Raw genomic sequence first — 24,023 nt, forward strand, 5'->3', positions numbered from 1 at the left:
GGAGAGGGCCTAGAACAGAGCCCTGGGGGACACCAGTGGTGAGAGCGCGTGGTGAGGAGACAGATTCTCGCCACGCCACCTGGTAGGAGCGACCTGTCAGGTAGGACGCAATCCAAGCGTGGGCCGCGCCGGAGATGCCCAACTCGGAGAGGGTGGAGAGGAGGATCTGATGGTTCACAGTATCGAAGGCAGCCGATAGGTCTAGAAGGATGAGAGCAGAGGAGAGAGAGTTAGCTTTAGCGGTGCGGAGCGCCTCCGTGATACAGAGAAGAGCAGTCTCAGTTGAATGACTAGTCTTTAAACCTGACTGATTTGGATCAAGAAGGTCATTCTGAGAGAGATAGCGGGAGAGCTGGCCAAGGACGGCACGTTCAAGAGTTTTGGAGAGAAAAGAAAGAAGGGATACTGGTCTGTAGTTGTTGACATCGGAGGGATCGAGTGTAGGTTTTTTCAGAAGGGGTGCAACTCTCGCTCTCTTGAAGACGGAAGGGACGTAGCCAGCGGTCAGGGATGAGTTGATGAGCGAGGTGAGGTAAGGGAGAAGGTCTCCGGAAATGGTCTGGAGAAGAGAGGAGGGGATAGGGTCGAGCGGGCAGGTTGTTGGGCGGCCGGCCGTCACAAGACGCGAGATTTCATCTGGAGAGAGAGGGAGAAAGAGGTCAGAGCACAGGGTAGGGCAGTGTGAGCAGAACCAGCGGTGTCGTTTGACTTAGCAACGAGGATCGGATGTCGTCGACCTTCTTTTCAAAATGGTTGACGAAGTCATCTGCAGAGAGGGGAGGGGGGGGAGGAGGATTCAGGTGGGAGGAGAAGGTGGCAAAGAGCTTCCTAGGGTTAGAGGCAGATGCTTGGAATTTAGAGTGGTAGAAAGTGGCTTTAGCAGCAGAGACAGAGGAGGAAAATGTAGAGAGGAGGGAGCGAAAGGATGCCAGGTCCGCAGGGAGGCGAGTTTTCCTCCATTTCCGCTCGGCTGCCCGGAGCCCTGTTCTGTGAGCTCGCAATGAGTCGTCGAGCCACGGAGCGGGAGGGGAGGACCGAGCCGGCCTGGAAGATAGGGGACATAGAGAGTCAAAGGATGCAGAAAGGGAGGAGAGGAGGGTTGAGGAGGCAGAATCAGGAGATAGGTTGGAGAAGGTTTGAGCAGAGGGAAGAGATGATAGGATGGAAGAGGAGAGAGTAGCGGGGGAGAGAGAGCGAAGGTTGGGACAGCGCGATACCATCCGAGTAGGGGCAGTGTGGGAAGTGTTGGATGAGAGCGAGAGGGAAAAGGATACAAGGTAGTGGTCGGAGACTTGGAGGGGAGTTGCAATGAGGTTAGTGGAAGAACAGCATCTAGTAAAGATGAGGTCGAGCGTATTGCCTGCCTTGTGAGTAGGGGGGGAAGGTGAGAGGGTGAGGTCAAAAGAGGAAAGGAGTGGAAAGAAGGAGGCAGAGAGGAATGAGTCAAAGGTAGACGTGGGGAGGTTAAAGTCGCCCAGAACTGTGAGAGGTGAAATTCTCTTTAAATTCTCTTTAAATCTTTAAATTTAAATACCATACCTTAGAAAATATGGTAGTAATCTTGCTTAGACCAGAAGAGCTGAGGAGGACAAGGTGATCATTAAGATAATTTCCCTTTCTCAGAGGTCCCCAGCCGGCCTCTCAGGGAGGAGAAGATGGAACTAATTAAGTTACAAAATAAACTGGATAATATATATAGATTAAAAGCAGAAGGAGCCTTTATTAGATCTTGGAAAAATGGATTGAGGAGAGAGAACAGAATTCATCCTATTTCTTTAGACTTGAGAAATTTCACTCTAAAAGTAACACTATCCATAAGTTAAACATTGATGGTGTTATTACAGATGACCAAAAATGAATCGCTAAATACTGTAGCAATTTTTATAGAAAATTGTATAGCTCTACGTACAGTCAGGAATCCACAGATATGTTTTTTTAACTAACTGAATAATGTTCACTCTATCAGTGATATAGAATCTAAACAGTGTGATAAACCAATCAAAGTTGAATAGATTATAGAGTCTATCAAACATCTAAAGAACAATAAATCACCAGGTGTTGATGGAATTACATCAGAATTTCACAAATGATTTTCTGAACAAGTAGCTCCCTTACTATTTGAAGTCTTTTTAGAGAGTATTAAAAACAATGTTCTCCCTCCTACAATGAGTCAGGGGTTAATAACACTGATACCTAAGCTTAAAAAATAAGTGCTGCTCATCGATAACTGGCGTCCAATTTGTCTTCTTAATAATGACTATAAGATATTAGCCTTAGTACTTGCAAAAATAATTAAAGAAGTCCTGGATGCAATCATTGATGAAGCACAGTCTTCATGAGGAACAGACATATTTCTAACAATGTCAGACTAGTATTAGACATACTTGACTACTCAGACCTAATAACCGAGGATAGCTTCATATTATTTATAGATTTTTATAAAGCATTTTACACAGTAGAGCATCAGTTCCTCTTCCACTCCCTTGAGAGACTTGGCTTTGGGGATTTTTTTCTGTAAGGCTATTAAGACTCTATGCAAATGATAACAGCTCTATCAAATTGAAATATGGCACCTCACCTAGATTTGAGTTAAAGAGAGGAATTAGGCAAGGTTGTCCTATCTCTCCGTACCTGTTTTTATTAATCACCCAACTTTTGCAAATTCTTTAAATAATAGTCCTGTACAAGGTATTTCAATAGCTGGCAAATAAATTATTATAAGCCAGCTGGCTGACAATACTACACTTTTTCTGAAAGACGCTAACCAAATTCCCATATCAATCAATATGATACAATCCTTTTCCAAAGCGTCTGGTCTATATCTTAACATTAATACATGTGAACTCATGGCTGTCAAATATTGTGTATATTGTCTTATAACCATACATATTATGGTATTCCAGTAAAAGAAGAACTTACATATTTAGGCATAACCATTAAAAGGATCAGGAGTCTAGAGGCTTACTAAATTTTAACCCTCTTATTAAAAATCCCCAGAAGAAGCTATATCAATGGCTACAGAGGGACTTATCTTTAAAAGGAAGAGTCCTAATAACCAAGGCTGAAGGTATCTCTAGACTAACATATGGCGCTCTATCTTTATATCTTGACAGTTAAATAAGCAAGGAGATAGACCAGATGCTTTTCAACTTTCTGTGGAGAAACCGTACCTATTACATTAGGTAAACTGTTGTAATGAACACTTATGAGAATGGTGGACTGGACTTTATTACCGTAAATAATAATTTTAAGATCAATTGGATAAAACAATTCCTAAGAAGACCCACTTCTAACTGGAATTTTATTCCTCATCTACCTTTGGTGGCCTTAACTTCATGTTGTTTTGAAATTATAATATAAGTTCCAGTGAAACTTTCTGCTTTTCATCGGCATGTTTTCTTGTCATGGTCTTTCATTTATAAACACACATTTTCTCCACACATATATTATATATGGAATAATCGGGATATATTGTATAAAAATACTGTAATACTATAAAAATACTGTTTTTAGAATATTGTTTCTGAAATAATATCCTATTGGTGAGCCAACTGGTAAATGCAGAGGGTATTTTACTCAGTTATAAGGAATTCTTATCACTTTACAAGGTCCCTGTAACACCTAAAGATTTTACAATTGTTTTAGATGCCATTCCCTCATGTGTTGCTCTATTATTCAGGAACGTGTCAAGACCTGACCCTCAGAGCCTACCTTCTATTGACCCTGTTGACTCATCAGTAGGAAAGATTTGTTTCTCTTTTGGTCCATTCAACAACAGAGCGATACGAACCTTGTTTCAGCAGGATGTTGTATCTATCTATACCTTATGTCATGCCTTATTGGAATGGATTTATTGATAATATCTGTTGGAAAAAAGTTTGGATGTTGCCACACACATACCTACTTGTTAACAAAATTAAGGAAGTTTCTGTTAAAATTATTCATAAATATTATCCTGCCAACCACTATATGAAGAAGTTTAAGGAAAACATCAACTCAAATGGCTCCTTTTGTAATGACCACCCAGAAACAGTGTTGCATCTTTTTTTGGCATTGTATTCATGTAAGAAAACTGTGGCAAGACATCAGTAGATTTATAATTGAACACTTTTATGAAGGTCTTACACTATTGTGGAGAGATGTTCTGCTTGAATTCTTTACCTACGATATAAATAAGCTGAAACATTTTTATTTAATTAATTTCATTATTCTTTTGGCCAAATTCCATATTCACAAATGTAAATTTACAAACAAAAAAACACTTTCTTACCCTACAAAAATACATTGAACTGTATTTTAAGACAATTAAATACTCTACTAACAAAAAAGCTGTTAGAATTGTATGTGTATGCATGTCCCTTAAGGTCTTTGTGTAATGTGATATTGTACCCCCTAGGTCAATTGTCCATTAATCTATATATACTTGTGTTCCCTCATGTACTCGCTGTATTGATTTGTTGTTAATAATAATAAAAAATAAATAAAAACAAAAAAAAGGAGATGGAAAGTACATTTGTGAAGTGTCAACCAACCAACCAATATTTATTGGTGGCTATATTATCGTAAAAAAATCATGAAAACTAACATTTGCTGTTTTGGTCTCAATATAAGGTTTAGGTTAGGCATAAGATTAGCAGTTTGTTAAGGTTAGTTTTAAAATCACATTTAAAAATATAACATTGAAATAGGTGGGGTTTATGTCTGTGGTTACTAGTACTAACTGTATTTATTCAAAATAACCATATTTATTCCCAGTTTAGTTTGATAAAATGTTTGTCACCATATTTGTTTGTTACTTTAGATCTACCTTATTTTAACAGATCGTGGACTGGACAGAGATGTGTTAGTGGATGATAAATTCCCAACAAAAATGTATAATTTATAGAGGTGTTTTTAATAGCTTATTATACATTCACATAATAATAACATAGTTAAAAACCAACACAAACTCAAGCTTTCCTCCAGACCATACTCCATCTGTGCACCATTTCCCTGTCAGGTTGACAGATTATTTGGTTGGCAATTTCAAATCATATCAAACTGTCACATGCGCCGAATATAACGTGTAGACTTTAAATGTGTATTTACAAGCTCTGAACCAACAGTGCAGTTCAAGAAAGAACTACATTCAATGCATTAAAGAAAATAATTTCATACTTAATTCAATGCATTTTATTTATTTACATTATACAATGTGCACATTTGTGTTGTATATGGATGGAGTTGTGCTTTTTAAAAGGCTCAGTGCAGTCCAAATGTATATATTGAACAACAGCTGATGAACCAAACACTGTAAAGGAGTGAAACAATTTATCAGTGTTATTTCCTGATAGCTGCTGGTTGAAAATACAATCTACACAGGACTTTCTAAACAGCAGGTTTGCATGTGTGGGAGTTTCTGCTTTCCATGGTGACATCACCATGCGGTAAATTAATAGACCAATAAAGAGCTTCAAACCTCTCTGACAATGACAGCTAGTTCTCTATTCTCCCCTTTGCAAAATCCTTACTTGATGTCGTTTTTTGCTAAAAAGCTATTTTGCCCATTTGAATGGAAATCTTTTACAGTAAGGTACTTAATTGTTACCCAGAAATGAGGTGATAAGCATATACAAACGGCTGCATTGGGCCTGTAATAACCAATACTTACTGAGTTATATGGTGTGATAATACTAGAAACTGTAATAAATGAATCGTCAGACAAGCTGGAATCCTTCACCTGAGAAGCCTTTCAAAGCAAGCAGCAGGACAAAGACAGTACATCTTACCCACTGAAACACATAGCCAGAATGACTTAACAGCTGACAATCTCTGAGAATTGCTATGAAGTTCAATGAGAAATCTCTCCAAATAACCCTGCAGTTCTTCTTTTACCACTGCTGTGCTTTAGACAGGACTCTACGATGCTCATTAATCCACTATAGGATGGAGTCAGGAGTGGGTGCTGGAGGGGAGAGGGTAAGAAGAATGTCTGTAGAGTCAGTCGATTCCATTGGACTCAACCTTGGACAACTTCCTCTTGCTCATCCTTCACCTGGGAAAGAACATGAAATGTTAGGTTAGTCTTGTGAAAAGAACATGAAATGTTAGGTTGGTCTTGTGAAAAGAACATGAAATGTTAGGTTAGACCTGTGAAATTGAGAACTGGACCGACAGGCAAGTTATTTTGTCCTGCTCTACCCCTTCCACTTCAGGGACATAGAACTGCAACATATTCTGGATGCCACTCTTCAGTGTGACCATGGAGCTGGGGCAACTGGTGCAGGATCCCTGCAGCTTCAGCTTCACAATGCCATCCTCAAAGCCGCAATACAGGACATCTCCACCATCCTCCTGCACTGTGGGCCTGGGGGAAGCCACATGAGTTAAGCCTGATACATACCGATACTGCAATGAGCAAAGAGACACTTCTGAGAACAGGGAGATGTCAGAAAAAGGCTAAATAGAACAACTAATAATACCTGATTCGGGTATCCAGAAGCTCTTTGATCATAGTAATCACCTCATCATCATCATCTGAGGTTGCTGTGAAGACAAAGGGAACAGTTCATGCAAACATATACTTACTGCCCACTTCAAATTTTCCACGTTTTGTTACAGCTTTATTCTAAAATGAATTTGTTTTTTTGACCTCATCTATCTACACACAATACCCGATAATGACAAACTAAAAACAGGTTAAGAAATGTTAGCGAATTTATAAAATATACATCACATTTACATTAGTAATCAGACCCTTTACTCAGTTTTTTGTTGAAGCACCTTAGGCACCTTGCCTCAATCCTGACTAGTCTCCCAGTCCCTGCCACTGAAAAACATACCTACAGCATAATGCTGCCACCATCATGTTTCACCGTAGGGATGGTGCCAGGATTCCTCCAAACATGATGCTTCGCATTCAGGCCAAAGAGTTGAATCATGGTTTCATCAGACCAGAGAATCCTGTTTCTCATTGTCTGAGTGTTTAGGTGCCTTTAGGCAAACTGCAAGCAGGCAGTCATGTGCCTTTTACTGAGGAGTGGCTTCCATCTAGCCACACCCATAAAGGCCTGATTGGTGCAGTGCTGCAGAGATGGTTGTCCTTCAGGAAGGTTCCTCGGTTTTTGCTCTGACATGCACCAACTGTGGGACCATCTATAGACAGGTGTGTACCTTTCCAAATCAATGTAAACAGGATGTACCTGGGCTCAATTTGGAGTCTCATAGCAAAGGGTCTGAATACTTACAGTACAAGTCAGAAGTTGACACATTTTTTTCTTTATTATTACTATTTTCTACATTGTAGAATAATAGTGAAGATATCAAAACAATGAAATAACACCTATGGAATCATGTAGTAACTAACATTTTATGAGATTCTTCAAAGGAGCCACCCTTTGCCTTGACAGATTTGCACTCTTGGCATTCTCTCAACCAGCTTCACCTGGAATGCTTTTCAAACAGTCTTGAAGGAGTTCCCACATACAGTATGCCAAGCACTTGTTGGCTGCTTTTCCTTCACTCTGCGGTCCAACTCATTCCACACCATCTCAATTGGGTTGTTGTCGGGTGATTGTGGAGGCCAGGTCATCAGATGCAGCACAGCCTCCACTGGTCAAATAGCCCTTACAAAGCCTGGAGGTGTGTTGGGTCATTGTCCTGTTGAAAAACAAATGATAGTCCCATTAAGCCCAAAGCAGATGATATGGCGTACTGCTGCAGAATGCTGTGGTTGCCATGCTCGTTAAGTGTGTCTTGAATTATAAATAAATTACAATGTCACCAGCAAAGCACCTCCACACCATCACATCTCCTCCATGCTTCACGGTGGGAACCACACATACATTTACCTACTCTGCGTCTCACAAAGACACAGAACCAATAATATCAAATTTTCCACCCGTCTATTGTCCATTGCTCGTGTTTTTTGTCTCAAACAAGTATCTTCTTCTTATTGGTGTCCTTTAGTAGTGGTTTGTTTGCAGCAATTTGACCACAAAGGCCTAATTCACACAGTCTCCTCTGAACAGTTGATGTTGAGATGTTTCTGTTACTTGAACTCTGTGAAGCATTTATTTGGACAGCAATTTCTGAGGCTGGTAACTCTAATAAACGTATCCCCTGCAGCAGAGGTAACTCTGGGTCTTCCTTTCTGCTTGCAGTCTTCATGGGAGCTAGTTTCGTCATTGCGCTTGATGGTTTTTGCGACTGCACTTGAAGGAACTTTAAAAGTTCTTGACATTTTCCAGATTGACTGACCTTCATGTCTTAATTTAAGTATGGACTGTCATTTCTCTTTGCTTATTTGAGCTGTTCTTGCCATAACATGGACTTGGTCTTTTACCAAATAGGCCCATCTTCTGTATACCACCCATACCTTGTCACAACACAACTGATTGGCTCAAAACGCATTAAGGAAAGAAATTCCACAGGCACACATGTTTATTGAAACGCCTTCCAGGTGATTACCCATGAAGCTGGTTGAAAGAATGCCAAGTGTGTAAAGCTGTCATCAAGGCAAAGAATCTCAAATATAAAATATATTTAGATTTATTTAACACTTTTTTGGTTACTACATGATTCCGTGTAGTAACTTGATCTATTCATACTTGAAGTATTCAGTATTATTTTCAAATGTAGAAAATAGTAAAAATAAAGAAAAACCCTGGAATGAGTAGATGTCCAAACTTTTGACTGGTACTATATGCAAATAGTTTTATATTTAGACATTTTCTCAAAACCTGTTTTTAATTTGTCATTACGAGGTATTGGGTCTAGATTGCTGAGGATTTTTATTTAATTCATTCATTTTAGAATAAGGTTATTGTAGCAAAATGTGGAAAAAGTCAAGGGATCTGAACACTTTCCAAAGGTACTGTATATATACACTGTGTGTGTGTGTATTGTACCATGGTTATAGAACATTCTGAATTAATCATTAATAATGATGATTAAGAAAGTTACAGAGGGTCTAATATCATAGACCCAAGACATGCTAACATCCGCTGTTATTGGTCATTTTGAGAAGTTAGCATGTCTTGGGGGTAGGGTCTTTGACCCGCTGTAACTTTCTCACTATTCACTATTCACATTCTTAGTCATGGTAGCATCCATGTTTGACATGAGAGCGGCTAAGCATTTTGATGTGTATAAACCGTGTGCTACACACCCATTTCCAATTAGTACCTAGCTAACTTAGCGTAGCTAGCTAACATTAACTAGCCATTGCTAGCTACCCGATTGACAGTTTATCACGCCATAATTCCTATCATTGATGTTACCACTTGGCACAACGTCACGTTATACTCTATACTAGAATTCATTAACGAACAATGGCCAACTTGCCCTCTTTTCATCAGGTTACAAACTAGCTAGCTACAAGACTAGCAGAAGGCATGCACTGTGCAAGTCGCACTGTTTTCTTCATTGCTTGCTAGAATATATAGACCACTTCTGGTACTGATGATAGACAGTGATTATCCCACATGGATTCGAATGAGGTACGACTTCAATAGGGGGACATGCTAACTTCTCACCATTACCAATAACAGGGGAGGTTAGCAAGTCTTGGGGGTATGATATTTGACCCTCTAACTTTCTCACGTTATTCACGATTCATTTAGGATTTTCCGTAACCACGGTACCATCCACATTAATGTAGTGTTTAGAAACATTCTATTTTTATTTACTATAAAAAAGTTACTCCAAAATGACAATGTATTATTTATCCATTGGATACAAAATAGTCAAACAACCAAAACCAACTGCAAATGCATCCAATAAGTGTGTGCAAGTCACAAGCTGGATGCGTGCCAGGAATATGGGACCAAATGAACTTGACTACTTTATTTATAAGAATCTTTAGGGGTGTCAATTTTGATCCATACCTTTGTGGGAAAAAGTATTACTTGTTTAACAAAATCTCTTTAATTTACCTTTTTTTTAGCATACAATACAGTTCAGCACTTTAATTATTGATTGTACGTTGTCATTATTGCTGATCTTTATCAGGGGTGTCAATTTGTGACCCCACTGTATATATCCTTGTTATAAAGCCTATCCTATGTTAAGTGCATGTCTTGCAAAGCCTTATACAGTGATTGTGTTTGCTCCATGCCTGTATCTGCACGAGGGGTGTCCTCCTCATTGACAACAGGAAGTCCAGAGGTGAAAAAGTCCATAATTGCAGCAAATACGTCAGGTTTGATTAACTTCTATTCCAGATCTATATCTGTCTGAATAAGAAGTCAGAAACGGTGCATTCTAAGCCATGATTGTCATATTATAAAATATATACAGTGCATTCAGGAAGTTCAGACCCCTTGACTTTTTCCACAATGTTACGTTGCAGCCTTACTCTAAAATGGATAAAACCAAATACATTCCTCAATCTACACACAATACTCCATAATGACAAAGCAAAAACAAGCTCAGAAATGTTTTCAAATGTGTTCAAAATAAAAGCACGATTAACTTATTTACCTAAGTATTCAGACCCTTTGCTATGAGACTCTAAATTGAGCTCAGATGCATCCTGTTCCCATTTACCATACTTGAGATGTTTCTCTAACTTGGAGTCCACCTGTGGTAAATTCAATTGATTTGACAAGATTTGGAAAGGTACACACCAGTCTATATAAGTTCCCACAGTTGACAGTGCATGTCAGAGCAAAAACCAAGCCATGAGGTCCAAGGAATTGCCTATAGAAATCAGAGACAGATTGTGTTGAGGCACAGATCTGGAGAAGGGTACCAAAAATGTCTGAAGCATTCATTCACGGTCCCCCAAAACACAGTGGCCTCCATTCTTAAATGGAAGAAGTTTGGAACCACCAACACTCATCCTAGAGCCAGCTGCCCGGACAAACTGAGCAATCGAGGGAGAAGGGCCTTGGTCAGGGAGGTGACCAAGAACGTGATGGTCACTGACAGAGCTCCTCTGTGGAGATGGGAGAACCTTCCAGAAGAACAACCATCTCTGCAGCACTTCACCAATCGCACCTTTATGGTAGAGTGGCTAGATGGAAGCCACTCCTCAGTAAAAGACACATGACAGCCTGCTTGGAGTTTGCAGGCACCTAAAGGACTCTCAGACCACGAGAAACAAGATTCTCTGGTCTGATGAAACCAAGATTGAACTCTTTGGTCTGAATGCCAAGCGTCACGTCTGGAGGAAACCTGGCACCATCCTTGTTACGTTCCCCAGTTTCTGTGTTGTTTGGTTTGTATATGTGTGTATTTCAGGAAATGGCTTCCTGAAGTCCTAAGCAGCTGATTGGTCGGCCCCATTGATGATTGGAGCTCTGACCCCGCCCCCTCGTCAGGAGATACAGCTGTTTTAAATTACCGACTCCTACAGCTTTAAAAGCGAGAGTTTCTTTGTTAGGAGGAGGGATCTTCTGGGTATGTCCACAAAAAACCCTCTCACCGTACTTTTGTTGAGTTTGCTAGGGACAAAGTCTCTGTGTAATCGCTGGGGTTCAGCCAGCAAAGCTAACACCTTAGCTGATATTCGGGAGTTGATGCTGTTGGAGGATTTTAAAAGCAACCTCCGTGATAGAATTGTAGTTCATTTAAATGAACAGAAAGTGGCCCAGGCAGCAGTGTTGGCAGATGAGTACGCTTTGACACACAAGACTGTCTTTGGTGCACTTCGTTTTGAAGGCTGAATGATTACATCAGTGCCTCGATCGGGTCGCTTTTCCGCCTTTTCACAAAATCAGTGAAGGTTTTTACTGTCACCAAAAGGGTCAAATGATTGCGGACTGCCCGTTTTTTGAAAAATACACCAAAACAGTCCCTGTCACCATCCCCTAAATTGAAAAGCGTGGGTTTAGTCCAGTCTTTGGCTCGTCCGTTGGACCGAGTTATTGATTCAGCATTTAGGAAACCGGATCCCATCTATGCTCCGTTTATCTCTGCCAGTTGTGTTTCCTAAACTGGAGAACAAGCAGATCAAAAGCACATACAAATCTTACGAGACACCGGGCGGCGCAGTCAGTAATCGTTACTGATGCTTTACCCTGGTCTCCTGAAACGTATTGTGGCTCGCATGTGATATTATAGGGTATAGAGACAAAAACCGCACTTGTACCATTACACTGGGTCCACAGTGTCAGACTTGGTATCAGGACATTTCCATGTTGGTGTAGTGTCTACACTGCCAGTAAAAGGAGTCACATTGCTACTAGGAAATGATATCGCTGGTGGTAACATCACTCCTGTGTTAGAGGTAGTAGACAACCCAGAAATCAAAACTACAGATGATAAATTGGTTCAAGCATTTCTCCATGTTTTTCCTGCTTGTGTTTTAACAAGGGCACAATCTCGCAAGCTAGGAGATGATGTGGTGGATTTGACTAGTTCCATATTTGAGAAGGTTGAAGTAGAAGACAATGCACTGAGTATTCCTTCTGCAAGGCCGATAGTTTTTACAGGGATAAAAACCAAGGCAGGGGAAAGCGAAATCGCTCACCAACTACATGACATTCTTTTGTCTTTCAACCCGAGAAAGTGATTGATGTCTCCTTTTTAACATTGTCTTCACAAGTGTTTTGCTTTGGTAATTTCCACTGTGGAAGCTAAAACTAAGGAGACCACCTACTTTATGGAAGCAGCAGTTTTGATGCGTAAATGGGCAGCTCATGACACCGTTATTGACTTGAGTGAAGTGTGTCAAGTGGTTGTTCCTACACCGTTCTGACAGCAGGTGCTGTCACTCGCCCATGACCAGGCGTGTTCCGAACATTTGGGGATCACAAAGACTTATAACAGAGTCCTTTGACATTTTTTCAGGCTGGGTTTCAAGTCTGACGTTGTCCACTTTTGTAAAACATGTCATGTATGTCAACTCACTGGGAAAGCAAATCAAACAGTTCCTCGTGCGCCGCTCTGCCCGATTCCTGTGGTGGGGGAACCGTTTGAACGAGTGATACTCGATTGTGTAGGTCTGTTGCCGAAAACCAGGTCAGGTAACCAGTTCTTACTAACAATGTGCAGTGCTACTCGATACCCAGAGGCTATGACTCTCCGTACTATAACGGCTAAGACTGTGATGAAGGCAATAGTGAAGTTCTTCTCTACATTTGGACTCCCTAAAGTAATCCAAATTGATCAGGGAACCAACTTTGTCAAAACTGTTCTCAAATGTGTTAAAGACACTGTATTTCCCATCAGTTCTCCAGTCCGTATCATCCAGTCAAGGGGCCCTCGAACGCTGGTATCAGACGCTAAAGGCGATGCTACGCAAGTATTGCATGGATACCAGTACCGATTGGGATAAGGGGGTGCCCTTTGTCCTATTTGCTATCAGGGAAACAATACAGGAGTCCTTAGGGTTCAGCCCTGCTGACCTTGTGTTTGGACACACCCCACAGAGTCCGCTAAGAGTTTTGAAGGAACATATCCTATCTCCTACACCCAGTAGCACCCCTAAAAATGTGTTGGATTATGTCAGTAAGATGCGAGAGACTGCACGCCGCATGTGTGTTAGCCCAAAAGTCTCTCTCCTCGTCTCAAAAACGCATGAAGTTACATTATGACAAAGATGCTGTTGGCCGTTCTTTTGCACCAGGGGTTCAAGTTGTAGTTTTGTTGCCAATCCCTGGCTCATCTCTGTCGGCACGTTTTTCTGGGCCATATCTTGTGGAAAAGTAACTCAGTGACACCAATTATGTGATAAAGACCCCAGATCGTAGGCGTTCTTCCAGTGTGTGTCATGTTAACATGCTGAAAGCATATTATATACGTGACTCTCCAGACAGCTCCTCAGGTAAGCAGGTCCAGCGCTCCGTCTCCAGTGTGGCTGCGGTAGTGCTGAAGCCTGGCTGGGACCTAGAAGAGGATAAGGAGGACGGGTTGGAGTTACGCCATACATTACAGCAGTGTAATGCTTATATAATTTGGCGATGCTGAAAAAGTTAACCTCTCAAATTCAACATTTGGATAACAATCAAACTAATGATCTTATCCTATTGATAAATAGTTCTCAATGTGTTTCAGGGCGTTCCAAGTCGCACGTCCATCTTGGAACATGACGTGGATGTGGGGAATGCTGCTCCTATACGTCAGCATCCGTACCGGATTAATGCTAAGAAAAGGGAGCTTATTTATTACAGAATGACATGGCAAAACCCAGTAACAGCTCCTGGAGTTCCCTGTGTATTCTCGTTCCTAAGGCTGACGCATGTCCCACTTATGTATGGACTATCGTCGTGTAAATGCCGTTACCAAGTCTGATTATTTTCCTCTACCACGCTTAGATGACTGCATTGATAGAATTGGCTCTGCTGCATAAATTAGATTTGCTAAAAGGTTACTGGCAGGTGCCTCTTCTGACATCTCGGCTTTCGTTACACCTGATAATGTCGTACAATACAATGTGATGCCATTTGGAATGTGTATTGCACCTGCTACTTTTCAGTGCCCAGTTAACATTGTGTTCGCAGATGTTTTCAATTGTACTGCTTACCTTGACGATGTGGTGATTCATTCGTCTGCTTGGTCTGATCATCACATCACCTTGAAAAGTGTGTTTCAGCGGTTGGAGAATGCTTTTTTAACCCTCAATTTGGCCAAGTGTGAGTTTGGGAAGGCTACTGTGAGACTTAGGGAAGCAGGTGGGGCGTGGTCAAGTGTGCCCAGTAACTGGCAAAGTGGAAGCAATCGTTGCTTTTCCTGCTCCCACAACTCGCCGCCAGTTGCGCAGATTCCTGGGGATGGTAGGGTACTAGATACATTCTTTACTAATTTTGACAGTAGTAGCTCCCCATACATCGCTGCTTAGTCCCAAAGTACCATGTAAGTGGTACCAGGACTGTAACTATGCTTTTAAGTTTGCCAAAGCGCTACTTTGTAGTGTCCCAGTGCTTGCCACCCCAACTTTGATAAGCTTTTTAAGTTGGAGGTTGACGCTAGTATAGTGGGGGTGGGTGGAATTCTTTTGCAGGAAGATGGAGTGGATCGGTCCGTCAGTTTCTTCTCCCGTAAGTTCAACTCGTGTCAGTCAAGCTACTCCACCATTGAACAAGAGACGCTGGCTTCATTGCTAGCCTTACAGTTTTTTGAAGTATATGTGGGCTCCAGTGCCTTGCCTATACTGGTCTTCACGGACCATAATCCTTTATTGTTTTTGAAGCAAACGTACAAATCAGAACCACCTCCTTATGCGGTGGGTTATGAAACTGATAAGAGCTCCTATAGCTAGCTAACGTTAGCTAGCGGCTTACTTACTAATCAGTTGAGGAACACGAAGTGATAGAAATAACGTGAAAACATGCATTCCTACAGCTTAATAGATATCTTCAGTACTCAACGAATCCACAGAGAGGAAAACTTAGACTTGAAATTCTTAGAGAAATACCCAACAACCTCCTGACCTGCCTGTAAGTCACCATGTTTGTGATGTTTCTAAACAGTGACTCAATTTCCTTAAACTCCGCTGAGGGCGGAAACCGTCCTTGTATTTTGATGTAAGCAAATTGTGTATTGCCTTCCTATAATGATACACAACCACAAGGTAGATGAAAGGTGCATCTTATAACATTCATTACATATGGATGTGTCTCATGATCATAAACAAATGCAACATAAATTAAAACTATTAAAATGACTTGCTTTGCATTAATTTATTTATCTTTACAGAAGGACATACAACAAATTCGTGTTCATCAAATGCAAGCTTTGCATGACAAGTATTTTGATATGGGTGCTTTTAGGTTTCAGCAGGTGAGGCTTGCTGTATAAATCAGCCACTGTTCTTTCCTATACAAGTCAGTCATAAATCAAAGACAGTCAAAGACTTGATATTATGTTCAGGAATTGACATACAAAAGAACGATTATAACAACTAAACTTCACACAATAGCAATTAGCTGGCAAACAAATGTTAGTCAGCCGGAAGACAGAAGTTAAATAAAATTCAATTTCAACTTACTCTGTCGATTGTCTGTAGGCATAGTCTTTATGCAGGGGGAATTAAAGAACATGAATTTAACGTATAATTAAAAAGCATTTCCAAACGTGGGTCTTTGTAGATCCGTGCAGTTCATTGGAGGTCAGTTCCTCTCTGCTTACCTCATGTCAAAATAAAAAGTTGCCCACAAGTTCATGCTATTTTTGTGTGCAAGTGTGGCGGTGCACTTGCAGGAATTATATTTTGACATGAGGTAAGCGGGTCTACTACAACATACCCACGTTTGGAAAGTCTTTAAATGTATGTTCTATTAGATGTTGGTTTTTTGTTGTTGCACAATGGACAATTGGCAGAGTAAATTACAATCTAACTTCTGGCACACTATTTGTTTTTTTGCAAGCTAATTCCTATCAAAGCTACTGTGTAAATACTATAGTTGCTAAAATAAACTATTGTCGAGTAAATTATTACTGCTGATGCAGTGTGCATTCTTCATTTGCACTGCAGATTAACAAACATATACAAGTGTTGTACAAAGTAATAAAACAAATAATTAACAACTAATTTTAAGACAGCGGTTCTTACTTTGGATCAAGTAGTTTAAAACCTCTATTGGTCCCCACCATGACCAGGTAATATGCAGAGTCGTGGATAGCAAACATTGAAAAGTGCTTCAAGGTTATTGAATAGTCAGCAGAAGACCATATCAGCATTTCATATGGCTATGGAGAAAACAAAAACAGAAGGAATGCAAAATCTGGTGTAGAAGAGCATGATGAAAGCATGTGTTGACCATTTACTTGGATGTGTATTCTGAGCATGTGTAGGCAGGTGTCTGACGCCACAAGTGAAAGTTACAGTTCAACTGTGTTTTGCTTGAGGTGCTTGACAAGGGTTGTAGTTATTCTGGTATGTTCTGCTAGGGGGTGCTGATTCTTAAAGGTATAAATAGTGTGAGGTGCCATCGGTCTAAACTAAAGCCTTGTTCACACTGGTAGTTTGAAATGACTCAAATCTTATTTTTCAGCATATCCAAGTCTAATCTTTTATTTTTCCTGCAGTCTGAACAGCCAAAAAGCACATGGAATCATATTTCAAGCCACATTTGAAAACACCTTTGTAGGTGGTTTGAAATCAGATACAAATCTGATTCCTGTCCATGCGAATTAAGTCAGAACGGTCAAATCTAATTTGTCATCAAGTGGTTTTTACTGTTATTTGGCATATCTTGTTTCTTGCTAGCTACTGTTGACATGACAAGAATGTGGTAGCTAACTAGCTTGTTGTTTACAAACAAATGAGTGAATGTACTAGAACGCTAAACTGCTACCTAGCTGACTGCTGTGGATAGCCAAAAAGGACTTGTTTTGAAAGTTGGTTCATCTTATATCCTTTGCAGCTCTAAAAGTATTCCTACATTATGATTAACATTCAAAGCAACGGGAAATGTTAATGGCAGGCTTACATGCAGTAAATGAGGTGATTCTACTTGTGTGTATGTACTGACATGTGTGTAACTGATACACTACATGTTAATGTTTTTAAATGTATGTACATTTTAATGGCTTTTTCGTTGTGTCAGACCCCAGTAAGACTAGGTGTTGCCATTGGCGTCGGCTAAGGGGGATCCTAATAAATCAAATAAAGTGTGGGATCTTTCCCCCACGGCATCCCCCCTACGCGTTTTCCATTGTTTTGGTCAAATTCTATTGATCTCTTTACTGCATCTATTGTTGTCACCTTAGCTTGCTACATAACTTCTGAGTGATAGAAGCACGAGCACCACCAATCACCCTATAACACTGTGCACTCACACACTTGCATAGCCATGTCAGGAAATGACTTATCTGAACACATGGTCACTTGTAACTTGCTGTTTGGACAGTCCGTATTCCAAAACAGTATTCCAAAACGATTTGAGCATTAAGTCCTGCAGTGTGAACAAGGCTTAACTACATCACATTTACAAATCTTGAATCGGTGACTCAAGTGCAGGTATAATGTAGAAGTGCGGATTGAGAACATGATTGTGAATGTATAGAGTTCCAGTGAACGTAGCATTAGATGCTGATTGGGAGTGTAGCAGAGGTGCTGATTGGGAGTGAAGCAGAGGTGCTGATTGGGAGTGACTTTGCCGATAGTGCTGATTGTGAGTGACTTTGCCGATAGTGCTGATTGTGAGAGTGGAGGACTTAAGGCTTCACTTCTACAGCATTAGCAACCTGCTCAGTCCAAAATTAAAGTAAACCAACAAACAAATACAGCAGAGGCACCCACAAGAAAGGACAAGCGTAAGGAGAAACTCTGACCTTTCACCTCTAAGGTATGTTCTGTACTGTATGCCCTGCATGTAGATACATAAGGCTGACTTTTGTAGCACTGACAGTCACGTGACCATGTAAAACAACTAACAGTGACTAAGATAGCAATCAGTGAAGGATAAAAAAAAAGGCTAAAACTCAAACAATCCAGCATCTGATTAACATTATAATACATTATCAAATATGACCGCACTGCTAGAGGTACATTTAACCTACCTAGTAAAAAAAGTGTACATCACTCAATGGGCTAAAATGCTCATCAGATATACTTCTGATATTTTGGAAGTAAAGACACAGAGGAACCACTAAAGGAGGCCTTCCTCTCATCACCCTGAGACCAGAGCTGTCATGGGAATTCTTACTGGGCATCTCAGAGCAATGGGGAATGGACTAAGTATAAGAGCAGAGGGTCAAATCTGAGCGGTTGAGCCCAGAACGGGATATGCAGTATACAGTTGAAGTCGGAAGTTTACATAAACTTAGGTTGGAGTCATTAAAAACTTGTTTTTCCAACCACTCCACAAATTTCTAATAGTTTTGGCAAATCGGTTAGGACATCTACTTTGTACATGACACAAGGAATTTTTCCAACAATTGTTTACAGACAGATTATTTCACTATCACAATTCCAGTGGGTTAGAAATGTATATACACCAAGTTGACTGTGCCTTTAAACAGCTTTGAAAATTACAGAAAATAATGTCATGGCTTTAGAAGCTTCTGAAATCATTTGAGTCAATTGGAGGTGTACCTGTGGCTGTATTTTTTTGCACAGACATCAGAAAGACAGAAGAAAAAAAAGACTTCCACAAGTCTGATTCATTCTTGGGAGAATTTTCCGAACGCCTGAAGGTACCACGTTCATCTGTACAAACAATAGTACACAAGTATAAACACAATGGGACCACGCATCGGTCATACCGCTCAGGAAAGAGACATGGTCTGTATCATTTCACAAAATAGATTGCATTATGAGGGAGGAAAATTATGTGGATAAAATCGAAGCAACATCTCAAGACATCAGTCGGGAATTTAAAGCTTGGTCGCAAATGGGTCTCCCAAATGGACAATGACCACAAGCAGACTTCCAAAGTTGTGGCAAAATGGCTTAAGGACAGCAAAGTCAAGGCATTGGAGTGGCCATCACAAAGCCCTGACCTCAATACTATAGAAAATGTGCGGGCCGAACTGAAAAGGTGTGTGCGAGCAAGGAGGCCTACAAACCTGACTCAGCTCCGTCAGGAGGAATGGGCCAAAATTCATCCAATTTATTGTGGGAAGACTACCCAAAACGTTTGACCCAAGTTCAACAATTTAAAGGCAATGCTACCAAATACTAATAGAGTCTATGTAAACTTCTGACCCACTGGGAATATGATGAAATAAATAAAAGCTGAAATAAATAATTCTCTACTATTCTGACATTTCACATTTTTTAAATAAAAGTGGTCATCCTAACTGACCTAAGACAGGGATTTTTTTACTAGGATTAAATGTCAGGAATTGTGTAAAACTGCGTTTAAATGCATTTATTGTATGGCTGTGTCAGAAATATGAACTCAACTTGGACAGAAAAGGTAAGGAATGTATTCTGCAATGATTATGATAAGCCTATACACCGAGTGTACAAAACATTAAGAACACCTGCTCTTTCCATTACAGACTGATCAGGTGAATTTCAGGTAAAAGCTATAATCCTTATTGATGTCATTTATTACATTTACTTCTATCAGTGTAGCTGAAGGGGAGGAGACGCGTTAAAGATGGATTTGAGACATGGTTTGTATGTGTGCCATTCAGAGGGTGAATGGGCAAGACAAAAAGAGTTAAATGCCTCTTAACGGGGTATGGTAGTAGGTGCCAGCCCAGGTGCACCAATGTGTCAAGAACTGCAACGCTTCTGGGTTTCACACTCAAGTTTCCCGTGTGTATCAAGAATGGTCCACCACCCAAATAACATCCAGCCAACTTGACAACTGTGGGAAGCATTCTTGTGGAATGCTTTCGACACCTTGTAGAGACCATGCCCCGACGAAATGAGGCTGTTCTGAGGGCAAAAAGGGGGGTGCAACTTAATATTAGGAAGGTGTTCTTAATGTTTCGTGTACTCTGTGTATGCATGTTTATAAATGAAATATTGTCTACCTGAGAAATTTGACAGCACAGTATTCAGAGGTAGCCTACAAACGTTAATGGAAAAGGAACCGTCTCTTCTACCGTTAAACTGAGCTTCACGTCGGATTGCATAGAGCAAAATACTTGAAATAGCTAATCTATTTACTATTGTAAAGTGGGTTTAATTAATTGAGAAATGGGCTAAATTGGAGCCTATAATAACTTGCTTTAGGCAATTTTGTGAATATGAAGCCATTAGTCAGAAAAGGTGAGGAATTAATTATGAAATGGTCATGGAAATGAAAAATGACTTTTCTAATTATTTTAGAATGCAAAGAAAATAAGTAGATTTTTGCTCATCTCACTAATGACAAATTACTGTATCTTGTTATATTTAGCTACCTGTTTTTGTTATGAATTTGAGTATTATTATATACAGTGGCTTCAGAATTCAGTATTCACACCCCTTGAATTTTTCCACATTTGGCTATTTTATTTTACAGCCTGAACTTAAAATTAATTAAATTGAGATTGTCTCACTGGGCTACTCACAATACCCCATAATGTGAAAGTTGAATTATGTTTTTAGAAATGTTAAAAAATTAAGAAAAAAATGAAAAGCTGAAATGTCGAGTCATCTCTTTTATGGCAACCTAAATAAAAATAGTCTTAAGTCACAAGTTCCATGGACTCACACTGTGCAATAGTTTAACAGGATTTTTTTAGTGACCATCTCATCTCTGTACACTACACATACAGATAAGTGTAAAGTCCCTCAGTTGAGCAGTGAATTTCAAACACATATTCAACCACAAAGACCAGGGAGGTTTTAAAATCCCTCGCAAAGCAAGGCACCTATTGGTAGATGGGTCAAAATAAACAAGCATTGAATATCCCTTTGAGCATGGTGGATCAACATTGTAGTTACTCCACAAGACTAACCTAAATGACAAAAGCCTGTACAGAATAAAAATATTCCAAAACATGCATCCTGTTTGCAAGAAACTGCCAAAAATGTGGCAAAGAAATTTACTTTATATCCTGAATACAAAGCGTTATATTTGAGGAAAATCCAACACAACACATCTGAGTATGACTATATTTTCAAGCATGGTGGTGGCTGCATCATGATGGGTATGCTCGTCATTGGCAAGGACTAGGGAGTTTTAGGGAATAAAATTATACTAGAGGTAAGCGCAGGCAAAATCCTAGAGGAAAAGCTGACTCAGTCTGCTTTCCAACAGACAAATTCACCTTTCAGAAGGCCAAGACAACACTGAATGTTCCCGAGTGGCCTAGTTAGTTTTGACTTAAATCAGCTTGAAAATCTATGGCAAGACTTAAAATGTCTGTCTAGCAATGATCACCAAACAATATAATGTGCAAATACTGTACATTTACGGTGTGCAATGCTCTTAGACTTACTAATAAAGACTCACAGCTGTAATCACTGCCAAAGGTGATTATAACATGTATTGACTCAGGGGTGTGAATACTTATGTAAATGAGATTTCTGTATTTAATTTTCAATAAATGAGCAACATTTCTATAAACATGTTTTCACTGTCATAGGTTCTTGTGTGTAGATGGGTAAACATCCATTTAGAATTCAGGCTTCACATAATTCACTAAATGTGGAATAAGTCAAGGGGTATGAATACTTTCTGAAGGCCACTGTATTCATGCACAAGGCTACTATGCTACTTAATTGCATTGCAAAAATTCAACCACTTGAAACTGCATACGCATGGAGGCAGGATAATCACATTCTCACGTCAAGTCCAGTTTTTATAAATGACAACTTTTTCTTAAACTGCTGCATGCATGTTTTGTGGCATATTTTGTGTATACACAGCATTTATAAATGAGGACCCACCTCAATTCTACTGCAGCAAAAAAACACATTGATGACCTTGCTCAATATCTAGAATGATCGAAGTTTGTAAGGACAAGATCTTAAGAGTTCTATGCTGCCTTGCAGTCCAGCCCCGGTGCAGGTGACAGCATGCAGTGTGTATGCCTTAGTGTAGTGTGCACAGGTGTGGGCTCCAATGCTGGCTCCGCTTCCCTGTAGGGAAGGATGGGATCTTTCAGGGCTTTTCTTGTGGGGCCTTGATGTGAAAGGGCGCAGAGACAAAGGGGTCTACTGAGTTCACCTCTGAAGTCCAGGAGTTTAAGGGGCCCACAGCAGCTTGCCTGCTCACATTGGACACCACCCTCTGAGCTGTCACAGGTTGGTGAGGCAAGGGGCCCTCAAAGTGTCGGGAGTACTTAGCCAGGGCCTGTGGGCGGAAAGGCTGTGTGGCCACCTGGCTCAAGAGGGCTGGTTCAGGGGCCACAGGGTGAACCACAGCTGGGTGAAGGTGCTGGGTCTTGGGCTTCACAAAGGGGGCCTGCAGGAAGACGTCTGGATGCTGTTGAGCCACAACAGGGGGACGTTGGAAGGGGGCATTTGCGAACACGTCGCCTGCCTCCTCTTGTTCAATCCTGAAGGGGGATTTGAAGAAGACATCAGGGACAACCTTAACCACCCTGGCTTGCTGTGGCATCTGGTGGGAATGATTCAGGGATGGGGCACAGAGGGATGGGGTAGGTTGGTGGGAGGAAGTGGAGAGTTGTGGGTGTGATAGGGATGGCTGGGAGGATGGGAGGAGTAATTCAGACCCCTGCGCCTCCTCTTCATCTGAATCCAGCAGCAAAGGTCTGGAGCCACTGCAGTCATGAACCACGTCACTCTCACTGGCCCTCCTGCCCTGTTCCTCCTTCACTCTCTCATCTTCCTCCTCATCATCGCTGGAGTGGATACAGCCTTCGTTTGCTCTGTGACCTTCTCCAGGCAGCTCAATTTCAGAACCCCCCTCGTCCAGCACAGCGTAACCATTACTCACCCCTTTCAGCTCTGCAGAGGAGAGAAGGCACAGAGTAATGGATAAGACTTGAGATGTGTAAATGGAGACAAGATGATACAGCAACTGAGTTGACATTAAGAAACCTCTCGCAGCTCTGAACACTACGGTCTGTGGTCCTTTGGTCTAATGGACCATCAATTAGGTCAATCCCAAAAATGACAAGTACTACAGCTCTACTGCAAACAACACCATGGAAACAGAAATAACAGCACAATGGTCCAACAGCAGCAAGCCAGCACGACTACGTCAAAAACACAACATGTTCTACTCTGTACAACACAATGTGACAGACAAGACTATTCAGCACCATCATCACAACAAAATACATGGTTTCCATTAATTGATTTCAGCAGACCTGCAACATTCTCTAAGCATATACACTCAATACCTCATCAAAACAATTCCATGTACCATTACAGAGCAAGTAATGATGTCAGATTTAGGGTTGTAATTAGTAAGTTATATAAATATATAGGGACTTGATAAGAAGGAAGTAGAGCTATGGAAAGAAGGAGTGAGAGGACTCACAGGAGCAGACACAGAAACAAAGAGAGAGGGGGGCAGAAACAGGGGCAGTCTTACCTTGGTAGTGCAGGTAGCAGGAGTTAGCCGGCAGCTCCAGAGGTATAGGGTTAGTGGCAGCCATTGTAGGGCAAAGTTCAAAGTCATTCAGAAGGCAAAGAGCTGGGCAGGGTGTGAGTAAGAGAAGAGGTAGAACTGTAGCTCTAAGCTTCTCAACCTCCCACTGGATTGAAAGGCAAGAAGCTAGGTGTGTGAGTTCTAGTT

The 24,023-nt window shown here is 40.7% G+C and overlaps 2 protein-coding genes across 13 annotated transcripts in view; both read right to left on the reverse strand.

Annotated features, from left to right (window-relative positions):
- Positions 1–4,878: 4,878 nt before the first annotated feature.
- On the reverse strand, positions 4,879–7,634 carry LOC118394231 (NFU1 iron-sulfur cluster scaffold homolog, mitochondrial-like). Its single transcript, XM_035787450.2, has 3 exons — positions 6,462–7,634; positions 6,130–6,346; positions 4,879–6,034 (listed from the first exon to the last, which is right to left on the reverse strand). The coding sequence occupies exons 1-3, from the start codon at positions 6,491–6,493 to the stop codon at positions 5,999–6,001; spliced, it is 285 nt and encodes a 94-aa protein (XP_035643343.1). The 5' UTR covers positions 6,494–7,634; the 3' UTR covers positions 4,879–5,998.
- A 7,952-nt stretch (positions 7,635–15,586) lies between these two features.
- Positions 15,587–24,023, reverse strand: part of LOC118393196 (AP2-associated protein kinase 1-like) — a 44,693-nt gene continuing 36,256 nt past the window's right edge. For all 12 annotated transcript variants that reach the window (XM_035785623.2, XM_035785622.2, XM_035785629.2 and 9 more), the window contains one exon: positions 15,587–23,227. In XM_035785623.2, the coding sequence (XP_035641516.1) occupies positions 22,419–23,227 (809 nt within the window). In that variant the 3' untranslated portion in view covers positions 15,587–22,418. The remainder of the gene's footprint in view (positions 23,228–24,023) is intronic.

The sequence above is a fragment of the Oncorhynchus keta genome, chromosome 14 (assembly GCF_023373465.1).
Source record: "Oncorhynchus keta strain PuntledgeMale-10-30-2019 chromosome 14, Oket_V2, whole genome shotgun sequence".
Lineage (NCBI taxonomy): Eukaryota > Metazoa > Chordata > Actinopteri > Salmoniformes > Salmonidae > Oncorhynchus > Oncorhynchus keta.

Excerpts from the sequence above, each read along its gene's own strand:
- LOC118394231 (XM_035787450.2), bottom strand. The coding sequence starts at position 6,493 with ATGATCAAAGAGCTTCTGGATACCCGAATCAG. Across the intron at positions 6,347-6,461 it reads CTTCTGGATACCCGAATCAG|GCCCACAGTGCAGGAGGATG; the intron begins GTATTATTAGTT and ends GGCTTCCCCCAG. Across the intron at positions 6,035-6,129 it reads TCCAGTTCTCAATTTCACAG|GTGAAGGATGAGCAAGAGGA; the intron begins GTCTAACCTAAC and ends GTTCTTTCCCAG.